The following is a 14,065-nucleotide window of genomic DNA, read 5'->3' on the forward strand; positions in this document are numbered from 1 at the left end:
TTCCGGTAAGGAACTAGAAGTGTATCGCATGCACCAAATCCGGCATCTGCAAGATACATTTTTCCGTTTGGGATAGGCAAATCTGTCATGCATGCATCACGGTACATTGCCATATCGGCAATTGACCCTTCCCATCCACTGAGCACATATTGGAAACGGAGATCAAATGAACATGCTGCCAGGCAGTTCTGGGAGACACCCCCTTTGCGGTTGCGGGATGCTTCGCGCTCTTCTGTGGAAGGGTTGCAGGGAAGGTGTGTACCATCAATTGCGCCAATGACATCTTTGAAAAATGGATAAAATTTTGGATTGGCGGAAATTTCGGGTGGAGTAGGGGTATTAGGCTTGGGTAGGCATACATATTTGAGGTAGAAGGGAGGAGACGATAATACACAAAGAACTTTCTTGAAGTAACTGAAGGGTTGTTAGCCATGCCGCACAAACAAGATTTGATAGAGACTGACATCGAAACTGTCTCAAATGAATGTTGGAACCGCTCTGCAATGAGCCTTATTGAGAGTCCGGTTACCACAGAATAGAGAAATATCGCGGTGTGCTCTTCAACGGCAAGATATTTAGAATTTGTCATGCCCATGGACCGAAATTCAGCAACCAGACGACGGAAGACATGCTTATGGACCCCAAATTGGCTGTGGAACCGACCTGGGTGTCCATTCAGCAAATCCCGAAGCCAATCTTCACCCCAATATGGTGAGTCATGGTAAGGGCATTTGAGAATATAGCGGTGGTGGTAAATTTCAGCTGCTGAAAGAATCCATTGAGATACGATCAACCCAATAAGCAGTTGTTGATGCTTGGCACGTTCACGTCGATCCTTTGTAATGCACCTATGCATAAGCGCCATGATATGATTATAAATAATAGTATTTTTCAATACAGGAAGAAACTAGTTAAGTGGAATTCCCCGGGGGTGGGCAGTTTCTTTGAGAGCGTCAAAGAAACTGCTCAAAGAAACTGGAAGAAACGGGTTGAAGAAACCAGTTTCTTCAACCCGAACGAAGCCTAAGGATAATATCTTTCAATACTTACTTGAGCTTGAGTCCCTTGTTAGTGTCTGAGTGTTGCCGTTGAGCGCCTAAAGTCTACTCATAACAACAGACTGGGATAACAAGTCATTTCACTAGCCTTATCAGGTATGCAGTGCACGCATGCACAGCATCCCACAACTACTCTGACGCCGCCTCCTGCCTCGTCCGTTGGCCGTTCCACATGTAGCCATACTATAAAACATTGTATACATAGTTACACCTAATAATAATACATCTTTTTATCAGTCCCCGTATCCTTGAACAAGACAAAGCTAATGAAACGCCCCTCTTCACAAAATGGTACACTGCCCTAAACTCGTTGCCCTTCAGGCATCCCGATGTGATGTACCTGCACCGGCATATCCTTCAGGCCCATCGCACACCATTCTCTGGCCATACACCTCCAAGCACTGCGCTCGTCTTCGTCACCCCATTTGGTGGCAGTGTGGAAACCCATGGAGGGAATCGGTGAGTCGTCGATTTTCGGGACTGGTGGCGAGATTATTCACACCCAGATCACGTTGATAATTTTATTTCCTGGGTCCTCTAGATTTTGGCATTGCCACTGAGACACTTTTTGGCTGCCCCACTAGTTTCTAGTTTCAGCACATCAATCCTCCCCTTCAACACGCGAGGGAAGTGCCGACAGACTGCAATGGCTGACTTGCACATGACCTTGGTTTTGGCACTCTATAGACAACCTTAGTGCTGGTACGTAAAAAGTGGTTCAAAGACGTATCCCATCGTGTTAACATGGTGCCAACATTCTGTCAATAGCAAGGGCTGATTCAGGATTATGGAAGACCCTAATCACTGCCTCCGTGTTACCTGGGATCGCAGTGAATGAATGATCCCTGCCATCGCAAAAACGCAATATGGTAACCATCGCACACTTCTTCCACTTGTTTCTCCTTACTATCGGATGAGCAACGCTCTTACGAGGTACTCACGAATAAGGTGATTCGTTTGAAGGGTCAATTATACCATCATGTCATGTAACGTGGCATGGGATTACCCTGAGATCCCAACAGACCCCTTGTTCCTTCATCACAATTATTCTGACTATGATATGGATGCCGAGTTCTGGCTAGGGGAGAATGAATGGACATTGCATGCCCAGTTTGTACGGCATGATCCCCAGGCTGTGTTCATCATGCATTCGTTCGGCCCTACATCATGGATGGATTTGGCTTTTCTTTTCTCCAGGATTCCATGCCTGCCATCACCCCTTATCGGACCATGATGCACTTTTGACAAGTGTCCCCCTCATGGTTGCAAAGGATACATGATGAGTGGAACGTACAGCAAAATCACATCGACATATTGGAACAGCTATATACCAAGGTCCCTGGCCTGGTGTTGCCTGTTTCTTTGAGCCATCATTGGCACAACCCAAAGGAGATGGACAGGTGGCTGAGCTACTCGGTGAATGCATGTCAGGACTTCCAGATTAAATTCACAATGGAAGAACTTTATCAATGGTTCAAGGATTTGCAAGGGTGGTGTCAGAGACCAGATTGAGACAAAGGAATGTCTCCGTGGTGGAGGGCTTTGGCCTCAGTGACTTATGCCAGGAGTGCTGTGCCAAGTAACACATCTGTGCCCTAACTTACTAACTGGCAACCAGAACTAACAGGGGGTAAACTCTAGTCAATTTTATGTAACCTATGTACAAGTTGAGTATATATAGTTACAACGAGGGCGGGCCTGTAAATGGTGGGGCCGAGCAGAGCGGAGCTAATGGAGTTATGTAAACATTAGCCGATTGAATATTACCGACGAGTTGGGTTACAGGGTTAGCAGGATGGTAGGCGATAACCCAGAAATGGAAAGGAGGGATAGGCCTGAAAGGTGGACTTGCAGGGCAAGCGAGTGTATTGCCCAGTGGAGGTGGGAGTGCACTAGTGGACGTCAGAGCTGTCTGGAAGCCTTCAGGGCTCCGTACTTAGGGAGGCATAGGTAATAAATTGAAAAGAGGGGGTGGTGACCATCGAGGGATACCGAGGTGATTGCAGAATATGGGAGCTCTGAGGTTAGTGAGGAAGGAGTGGAGGTAGTCTGGAGACTTCGGAGGTAGTGGAAGTCGATGGCTGAGTATGGATATGACAGGTGGATAGAACTATCACATTGAACGTTCCTGGTCGCACTTACCATCATCACTGGCCATCGCCTCCTGTCGTTCCCTACCTCGAGGTCCATGCTGGGTGCAATCTTCAATGCTTCAGTGTCCTGCATCCTCCAGTGATGTGAAGGGCTTGTTTTGTTGAAGCTGTGGATAATTTTTGGCCATCCACTCCCTCATTCGGACCTCCAGTGGCTTTGGTGGTGCTTTTTGTTTGAGTGTGGCCAAGTGCGCTTTTTCTTCACACCAGCTTGTTATTTCTGCCTTCTGTGAGTTGTTGAACACTTTCCACCGCTCCTTAGCCTCTTCCTTCCATCGTTCCAACTCTTGCTCATTTAATTTTCTCTGCGCGCGCTCTGCTTGGTCCCTCAAGAAACCATCATGTGTCACAACTTGGCCAAATGTCCCTTTAATGCATCCACCATCCTCCTTCGACTTCTCTGCTTCTTCCTGCGCTAAGAGCTGTGTCTGAGCTTTAGACACATACATTCCCCCTAATGCCAACTGGGCATTTGCTGCATCCACTGCATCAACAGCTCTCTCCACCAACACTTGGGCCTTCCAAAACTCATGCCACATTTCTTGGTTTTCTTGCACTAATTCGAGGCAAGTCTTGGATCCTGAGTCACGATTGTCTGCAAGATCCCATTTAATTGGGGGTAGATCACTAAGTTGGCCATATGCACGTTCAGGAAGTTTGAATGTTGAATGGAGAGGTGAGGAGGACACAATGGAATTTGTGGATGAAGAAAATGACATAATATGTTCCAGGTCATTGATGGCACGCTTCTTTGCTCGGGCATGAGCTGGGGGAAAGGTAAGAGTCTCATTGGGGCTGATGGTGGTATTCTCGGTGCTGAACATTGTACACCCAGTGCCAGAAGATTGTGGTGATGTGTGGAGATTGTGGGTTAGGATGTTTGTGATTTGAGAGACAGCAAGCAAGGTGCAATTGATGATTGGTCCGTCACTTTCATCATCACTAACCTCGTTGTCTGGAACATTACTTCCACCTAGGTACATTCTAACATCCTGCAAGTTGTCCATTGGTGAAGGTGTGCATTCCCATTGGTATTTATGAGACATCAGCTGACTGTGAAAGTGCATAATGCGCTTAACAGGTGAGGCCACAGGGAGAGGAAGATCTCCTTGGGTGGAATGTTCAATACTCAGTGCAAGTTGTTCTGGGTGGATGACACTTGGGTTGACTGGATAGACGCCAGTTACACGGAAGCTGGTGATAATGTGAGCTGGGGTTATGGTGTCTGTCCATGCTTGACTGAAGACTGATAGAAATGAGGATTTGTTTAGCTTCCTTGGGTAGTTTCGTAAATTAAAAGCGTCATGCTCCTTTGAGAAGCCCCGCTTTAAGAGGGAGAATATAACAACATCAAGCCCCTGGAGAATGTGTGTTGTGTGTGCAGGATAACATATAACAACAATGTTGTGGTTGCATGCATATGTTATGAAGTCCAGACTGTAATGTGAGTTATGTCCATCCACTACCAGGAGATGGTAGCAGCCAGCAGCCTTGTGTTGTGTAGACTCATTAAAGGTTTGAAGCCAGTCTAAGCCAATCTCATTGTCTGTCCACTCCTTTTCCGATACAGTGACTCTAGAACACAAAAATATGAACACACATTCCATGTAATGAATGGGTAACTTACATGGCCTGCAAAGGATTATCCTTCAACCACTTTGAATTAACATTCTGCCCCTTAAAAATAACAACCAGAGGTACTGAAGTGCCATCTGCACAGACAGTCACAATCACACTGACATTCTTGTGATTCCCATCGCATTGAATGTGTGCCCTTTTTGTCATCCTGCATGCAAAGACCTTGACCCTTTCCCCAGTCCCAAAAGGGAAGCCACTCTCATTGTCACGACCTGGCAACTCCCACGGTCAGGTGATCACTCCCCACACCTTCTCCCTCCTCTGCTTCGACCCCGTCAACTCCGCCACCCACCCGACGCTGCCTGAACAAGCCCACCACCCTTCCCCATCACCACTACCTGTTTCCACGGCCCGTCACAGGCCTAGGAGTCTTTCCTTATCATGCTTGTTTTTCTTGATGGCCATACATGGCCGTCCTTCTCCCACACTCTTTGTTTGTTTTCGTTCCTTCTTAACCCCACCCACAATCTCCGTGAGATCTGGCAACTTAATTCTATTCATCCTGTTATACTTAAATACCGGTTGTACACTACCTTGTACTTTAGTTCGAAAATCAACTAGGGTTACCCCCTGCACTCTCTGTCTGACCCAGTCACACCTTCTGCCTTCTGAAATATCAGGGCCGTGTCAAGTACAAGGCGCAATGCTCACGAACAAGTTGTTGAAGCCGAAACCCCTTTCCGCCGTGATTGTCATCCCCGCCCTTGATGGGCTGTTACGCTGGAGCAGCGGACCTTAACGGTCGCCGATGGCGAGTCACAGTAACGTTTTCCCATGCCCTGACACTCATCCATAGCATAGACATCCTCATGTTGGAAATTGAAATGATTATACTGAGCTTGTAATAGTTGGAACCAGTGTTGGACAGCTGTTGGATTTACAGCACCACCCCAAGTACTTTCGAGATTGGCACTCCACTTGGGTTGAAGTCGGTCTTTGTTGTGTACTAAAAACCCATCAACCCAATTTTTGCTAAGCTTGGTGAGGGATGGGTGCTGTATCTGGGCAACTTCCAATGCATACTCAATTACATGATCGCGGGTTGCTGGGAATCCATGGTTGGACATAAGAAGAAGAAAGTCTACAAGTGTATCACTCTCCACCTGATTCAACCATGACTGGTTTATTGAGGCTTCAAGGTGACTTTTCCCACCATTGAGCCTCTGCATGAATGTTGGATAGGACACTCCACAATTGGAAGCATGTTCCTGAGCACTGGCCGCTTTTTCACCCTTCTGCTTTGCACATAGAATCTCAGTTCTGTATGAAGTCAGGGTTTTCTGCATGTGCAGCTCTGTTGCCTCAGCTGCAAGATGCCTACAGTGCTCTAAGGAGTCCGCATGCCGGGCCATTTGACAAAACAAGCAAGCAAGGCAATATCAGCTCCAGGAGAGGCAGGATTGGTGATTCGCTTTTTGATTGTTTGGGTAACACGGATGAAAATTATGCTTCTGACTGTCAGGGACCGACCCGGGGTCGAGAGCGTCCGGGTATACCACCCGGGGCTGAGGGCCCAGCAGGGTGGGGCACAGGTGTGCGTAACAACGGGCCCGAAGCAGGCAAGGGTCCCTGGCCACTTAGACTAAAGTGGGAAGTGTGTTATTATTATTAGCAGGGGAATGTAAGCTACTTGCCTCAAGTGGGAAGTGTGAGAAGAAGAGTTCCCACTTAGGCTGTGTTTGTCATATCCATACAATCCCGACCTCCGCTCCGGGCTCCTGGAACTCCAAACTCCGACTTCCGGAGCCCTACTTCCCTTCCATCACTTTCTCCTTGCCGACTCCCAAGAGGTTATCCCACCTCCGGCTCGGACACCACCTTCAGTCCGACTCCGGAACATTCCAGGTCCGACCCCAACCTCGACACCTTCCAGACGAGTACACAAAACCTATGCTCCCAACTCCGGACCTCCACTCCGGTATCCCGTTCACGTCTCATCTCCGTAACCTCCGGTCTTAGCTCCGACCTTGGACTTTGACCCCACCTCCGCTTATACCCATTGTATTGGTTAGCTCATTCCATTTAATTACCTTTGCCAATATTCCGGAGTTTAACTTCCGAGTTCGGACTTTCCGGACTTACTCCGGACCTTGCAACTATTGCATTGTCCATTTCAATTCCGCTATTCTCCCTCATTCCTATTTGGGCTGCTGCTTTCTTTCTATTCAGTCAGCTAGCCATTCCCGACTCCCATCTTCCTTCCTTCCTCCTTGGGCCTTGGCCCTTCATTCCTCCTTTGGGAAACACCATTGAGTCAAACACTTGACCCTCGGTGTTGTTCCTCTTTCCATCTCCCTTTGTCTCCTTTCGTCTTACCCTTGTTCCTTTTGATTCCGGACCCCTCCTTATATACAATGTACCTAGTAACTTGTAACCTCAGTCCGAAATCAACTTGAATTCCCCCAAGAGACTTTCCCTCTGCTAGATCCGAAATTAGGGACCCCTAGGACAACCAGCAATGGCACAGCGCTCCGCATGAGTCGCTGAGGCCGAGGTCCTTCCATGCTAAGTCTCCGATTCCATTCCGGAGTCGTCCGAATCCGCATGTTCTAACAGTGTTTATGTACATGTGGTTGGAGGTCACGTGGGGAGCGCCACGTCATCTACGCACACAGCCGCATCCACCTGGGTATCTCCATAAGAGGTCTTGGGGGTGTCCAGTGTGTAGGGCGTCACCCGGTGTGTCCGGGTCCAGGCATGTTGCGCGTTAATGGTACATCGAGCAAGGAAGTCGTCCATGTAGTAGAAAAGGAAAGAAGGAGAAAGAAAGGAGAGAAGAAGGAGAAGGAAAAGGGAAAGGAAGAAGGAGAGAAAGGAGGAGGGAGGATGGGGGCAGCGGGTGAGGATAGTGGGATCGGGTGGGGTCGGACCGGGTGGAGTGGGGTCAGGCGGGTGTGCCCTGACACTGACTTAGGTTCCATGTCTCATCAAAACAAACAAACCCTGACACAAATAACACTGGCCTTTTTCCCACTGACTACATGGATGGCTGTTGGTGAGATGAAGACTGAAACATGAGGCTGGGGTGGTTAAGTTGCAAACATGGTGACTCTTCGCATTCAAGTTTCTCATGTTTCACCGATTTTTTCCTTTATTTCATGCCTGCTTGACACCAAATTTGGTACATGAGTAGTCCTAGCAACCACCTATATCCATGCCGAATCTCACCACATATGATAAAGAACTGAACAAGTTAGGTGATTGTTTCTCATTTGGGGGTGAATAACTGTACAAGGAGATAAGACAGAGGAGGAGGTCAAAGTCCGGAGGCGGAGATGTGACCGGAGTTCCAGAGGTGGAGGTGCGATGGGGTTCCAGTACAGGAGTCCGGAGCCGGAGGTATGAGGTTGGGATTGGACCCGGAGTAAACCGGAGTTGGACCGGAGGTAGTGTTGGACGTTGTGTTGGAGCCAGAGGTAGAGTGGGCTCTCAACAACCAACAGGGGGAGGAGGTGGAGGATGTGGAGTTCTGGAGGAGGAGATGGAGGTCCAGAAACAGGAGTGGAGGGCGGGAGTTGTATGGATATGACAACAATGGTGTGTATGATTATCATGGTGTTAAGCAGTAACTGGAAGTTGCTGCTTAGCCACATGACTCTATGTACACTGTTGTTACATCAGACTCAGGGTTCGGGGCTATTGCCTGACATTCTCCCCCTTTGCATTGCATGTGTGACACATACATGGTTTTAAGAAGGAAGAAATGAGTTTGAGGTGAAAACTATTTTTCAAAGAAAGTTTGTTATCACCACTTTAAAGTGGGCAATGTGTACACTTAGGAAGAGGATGGGAAATAAGGAAGAGAAAAAAAATGAAGGGGTGTGGGGCCGTTACTTTAAAGTAAACGGCGATACACAGATATCACAGGAAAGAGAGGAAAATGGAAGAAAAAGGAGGTTTCGAAAATAGATTTCGACCCAAAGATTATATATCTCTGGTATTCCTCCTCACTTGTTCTGTGAGTAGTCATGTGTAAATGGTGTTTACACATGGGCAGTGGTGGATGTGGGTTAGATGGAGTAGAAGTTTCTGCAATTGTTAGAACTGGGCAAGGGTGGACGATTCTGGAGGGGAACCGGAGACTTAGCAAGGAGCGACCTTGGCCTCAGCGACTCATGCAGAGTGCTGTGCCATTGCTGTTTGTCCATTTGGTCCTTAATTTCAGAGGTGATGAGCAGGAAGTCTCTAGGGGGCATTTCTGGTCGATTTTAGACTAAGGGCCTAAAATGAGTATGTACAAGCACCTGTATATAATGGAGAGAGGCAAAAGCATGAGGAAACACAGGGGGTCCAAATCAGAACAAAGGCATCCGAATGGGGACAAAGGGATGACAGAAGCAGAGCGGCACCGAAGGTCATAGCTTAGTGTCAGGGGATGGACCCTGGGTCCCCATGACCCCTCTCTCTATAGCCCACAGCCCTGTGTGTAAACAGCCTATCCTAAGGCACAACCTACTGTGGGTAAGAAAGTGAGAAGAAGGTTAACTTCTCACTTTCCCACAGTGGCCCCAATATGGCGAAACCTTCTGGGGATACCCAGAAGTCACATGGAGGTAGGATCCGGAGACCAGAGCATGTGGCGTGGGAAGTGCATGCGGGAAGTGGAGCAGGTCCAGGCTAAGTCAGGGTATGTGCCCTGACAGTTAGAACCTGTGGTACATCTGAAAATGAGGTGAATGTCATATCCATCCACAGCCATTGACTTCCACTACCTCTGAACTCTCCGGACTACCTCCGCTCCTTCTTCACTAACCTCAGAGCTCCCATATTCTGCAATCACCTCCGCTTCCCTCGATGGTCACTACCCCCTCTTTTCAATATATTACCTACGCCTCCCTAAGTACGGAGCCCCAAAGGCTTCTGGACAGCTCTGACGTCCACTAGCGCACTCCCACCTCTGCTGGGCAATTCACTTGCTTGCCCTGCAAGCCCACCTTCAGACCTATCCCTCCTTTCCATTTCTGGGTTATCGCCTACCATTCCGCTAACCCCATAACCCGACTTGTCAGTAATATTCAATTGGCTAATGTTTAACTCTGTTAGCTCCGCTCCGCTCGGCCCCACCATTTATGGGCCCGCCCTCGTTGTAACTATATATACTCAACTTGTACATAGGTTACACCTCAGTAATAAAATCGACTAGAGTTGACCCCCTTTAGTTCTCGTTGCCAGTAAGTAAGTTAGGGCACAGACATGTAACTTGGCACAGTGCTCCTGGCATAAGTCACTGAGGCCAAAGCCCTCTGCCACGGAGACATTCCTTCGTCTCAATCTGGTCTCTGACAGTGAAGTGGGGATGATGACTAACTGGCTAGAATGGGAAGAAGCAGCAGTCCAAATAAGGATGAGGGGAAAGTGCGAAAGATACATTACAATCGGTGAAAGTGCTGAGTATGGTCCGTGGAGCTCAGAGGTTGCGGAGCTTATGGAGGTTATGGAGGCAGGGTTGAAAGTCTGAGGAATGTTGGCAATGGTGTTTACGTAGTATGAGGTCACCAATGCAATGGACTTAAGCTGAGGTGGAGTCAAAGTCCAAGGTCGGGACCATGATGGAGTCTTGGAGCAAAGGTACAGTGTTGTGGGGACAACTCCGTGTACTTCAAAAAGTCGGATTCTGCGGAATTTGGTCACTAACACGCAGTACATATCCGCTGACGCTCCCGATACTCATTCTATCACTATCCAACACTCCATACACTCACTCCATATTTTTCCATATTTTCCCCATCATTCCCAACAGCCCCAAGCCAAATTCCCATGCCCAACCACGCTGCCAATTTCACCCCCTCTCCAGATCTCCATAACCACACATACAACCCAGCCATTTTTCTACCTGTTGGTGATGCTATACCTTCCTCCTTTACCCCCGGAGCACTTTCCAGAATGGCAACCCCATATTCAGATGGCTCAGCATGGTGTATAGCCTCACATGGTCTTGACAGCACCTGTCAATGGCCACATCTCAAGAAGTACTGCACCAATTGGGATGAATGAGGGCTCGTTGGAAAGCTGGAGACGAGGAGGTTGCTGACGGGAGGATAGGCGGGCGCTGTGGCGAACTGTTGCGGAGTTAATTTTCACAATTTCCATTTCGGACCCGTTATCATATATTCCCCATTCATTCATATTTCTTTTATTGTTTCTTTGTTCCCAATTGGATATTCATCATTTACGGTTGCCTAACGCCCCGTTTACATTCCCCCAGTCCATTCATTCCATTTTCAATCCATATAAAATAGATAACAGCTTGTACATAACAAGTTAGTACTGAATAGACCCGTGAAGGGACAAGCAGAAGTTACATCCAAGTGGCAAAGATGCCATCCATGACCATAACGTTTCCCCTGAGCTAGTTGCTTACGTCTAAGACCCCTCTCATCATAATACTCAGCCTTGACGTCCAAGAGAGATGTAGGTGAGTGTTTGTTTGAGGTTTTTGCAGACTCAGTAGTGCCCATGGACCAAAACCTGGCCCCATGAACCTAACCCGTGCACACTACCACCCTCCCCCTCTCTCTGTCTCGAGTCTAGGCAATAGACCCATTACAATGGGCAGTGTCTGAGTACAAGGTACAGGACAGTGGTGGAAGGTTGTAACTTGGTGGAGGTTTGGCAGAAGAGGGTCAGAGGGAGGAGAGTGATGAGGGGAGAGGAGTGGAGGAGGAATGGTGTCAGGTCTGAAGGTGAGTATCGGAGCAGATGGAGGTAGGGTAGGAGAGGGATGGAAGGGTGGAGGTGAGGAGGAGGGTGGCAAGAGGGGTGATGTTCGGTCTGAAGGTGGATATTGGAGCAGACAGGGATAGGGTAGGACTCTGGAGGTGGTGAAGCGGAGGGTTTGGGAGTCGGTTTGGGTTTGGGTTTGTATGGATATGACAGCAATTGTTACTTGCAGTTCCTTGCATACAATATTGTGTGCAGGGCCTCAAGTTGGAGGAAGGTGTTTGTCAGGGCAATAGCCCTGAACCCCAAGCCATATGTAATTATGAGGTACATATAGTCACATGGGTAAGTGGTAACTTCCGGGTTAACTACTTACACACACCGTAATATACACACCATCGTATCACTTATGGCTCTGTGTGCTGAGCAATCCCACTGAGACCTCACACTTTTTTAAGTGTATGAGGTGTGTTTTACAACACAGCCCACCAAAACTATCACATTGTTGACTCAGTAGTGCCCATGGCACCAAAACATGCCTACAAGGGCAAGGTCACTTCTGCAGTGATGATAAAAAAGAACAAGCAGTTTATAAAGAAACTGCAATCTCCCATTATGGGAGATTCAAAGCAACAGCCATCATCAGACAACGATGAGGATCAATGTGATCCAGAAAGAACAACCACCTGTTCCCTGAAGGTTTTAAAAACTTACATGGAGTAAGTGCAGGGCCCAATACCCCTAGATCTCCATGACACATTGATCTCACCCAAGCTGGGGAAGATCTCTCACCTCCAGAGGGGGTGATCGACTTGCATGATAAACGCGTAAGCGCTGAACAATCAGCCTGAAAAGCTGATTGGATACAGTCACAGGAAACTCCAGGGCCCCACTATCCCCTGGAGTCCTCCCCCATTTCCCCAAGTCAAGCCCCAAAGGCAGACAAAGGGAAACAGAGGGAAGAACCTCTGCATTGGCTATCCAAAAAACTACTGGACTTGTTCCAGGTCCCATCCAAATGGAGGACAGAAAACAAAGAACAACTTCTTCTCAGGCTAAAGGCCCGAGAAGGTGCAAAGAAACGCCCTGAGGGCAGGATCTCTCAGAGTGTGGAAGCTCAAAAAGAACTTCTGCTGTTTACACTACCCCATGCCATGCCAGACAAGGCAAGGTCACCAACCTCAGAGGAGGTCTCCAAGATCATGAAGAAGAGGCAAACTGAAATGAGGGAGTTCACTGAGGAAGCCTTACGGAAAAGTAAGGAAAAACCAGCAAACAGACCCCTCCATGAAAGGGAAGTGCCCTCCATGACAGCCTTGCCCAAACAAAGCGAGCATGGAGTCTTTACTCCAGGAACCCCTTCTGGAACCCCCAGAAGTGGCAATGTTAACTGGGGAGAGTCACTACTTGCCCAGCCAAACTTCCTCCTGGAAAACCAGGAATCGCACAGAATAAACATGATAAACTCGATCCAAAAAAAGATTGAGCAAACGAGCCATCATAGCACAGCTCATCTAGAGTAGAAAGAATGGCCAACACAATCAATGCATTGACTGATAAAATCAGTGAGCAAACTGACTTGCTGAAGGAAATAAACTTCTCACAAAATAGTGAGGAAACAAAAAAAATACCCCTGGGCCATGGGCCAGGATAAAACCAGAACTCATGAAAAATTCACGAAAAGAACAACCAGTGAAAGTACACTGGAGTATCATCAGTGACTCAACAGAGACACAAAAGAGATTCTTCTCCCAAGGATAGGAGAAGATGATGCTGAAAGGAGACACTGCTCAGAAATCAGGAGGAGAATTGGCACGTACCAAAAAAAGTTCAGCCAAACCTCCACCTTTGATGAGCCTCTTGAACAGAGAGGTAACACAACCACACACTCTCAAAACAATGAGAGAATTCCGATACAATTTCAGGCAAAATTGCCTGAAATGAAAGAAACGCTGTGAGAAAGACTCCCTCCAGCGAAACCCCTCCAAAGGAGAAATCTCCATTGGGTAGCGACCCTGTGAAGGCAGGGGAGCAAGAAGAGTACCTGGAAAAATGGTATGAAAAGGCCATAAGAATGGCTGAAGTGAGAATACTCACTCCCTACCCAGAGGGAGTGAAGCCAGAAGCTCTAAAGAATGGGCTGGCTTTCCCTGACAAGAAATGGTCAGGGGAGAACGACATGGAGTTGTTCTGGCAGTGGTTCACAGAACTACTGGGATTCCTTGCCTTGTGAGGATGCAAAGGTCCCCAATTCAATGAAGTCCATCTGGACTGCTTGATTCATGGATTAGGGGGACCCACATTCGACCTCGGAATAAGACTCCAAGATGAAACTCTCCTCAGAGGAGATGAGGGCATGTTCCTCGAAGTTCTCAACATACTGATGAGAACTTTCATCAAAGCCTCTGCCATGTTGAATGCAACAAAGAAATACTGCAACGTTAAATACAAAGTGGAAAAAGGCCTAAAACAGTTCTACTTAGAACTGTCTAAAGCAGCATCCCAGATGGTGACACTGCCAGACCAGGTGTCCTTCAATGCCAGGTTTCTAAACAA

The 14,065-nt window shown here is 47.8% G+C and overlaps 1 protein-coding gene across 1 annotated transcript; it reads right to left on the reverse strand.

Annotated features, from left to right (window-relative positions):
* Nucleotides 1–3,270: 3,270 nt before the first annotated feature.
* Nucleotides 3,271–3,750, reverse strand: EI90DRAFT_3020923 (uncharacterized protein; the record flags this gene model as incomplete). The annotated part of the gene is made up of 1 exon (XM_039057576.1): nt 3,271–3,750. The coding sequence occupies one exon, from the start codon at nt 3,748–3,750 to the stop codon at nt 3,271–3,273; it is 480 nt and encodes a 159-aa protein (XP_038909868.1).
* Nucleotides 3,751–14,065: the final 10,315 nt, after the last annotated feature.

The sequence above is a fragment of the Cantharellus anzutake genome (genome assembly GCF_015039405.1).
Source record: "Cantharellus anzutake strain C23 chromosome Unknown EI90scaffold_95, whole genome shotgun sequence".
In the NCBI taxonomy this organism is placed as follows: domain Eukaryota; kingdom Fungi; phylum Basidiomycota; class Agaricomycetes; order Cantharellales; family Hydnaceae; genus Cantharellus; species Cantharellus anzutake.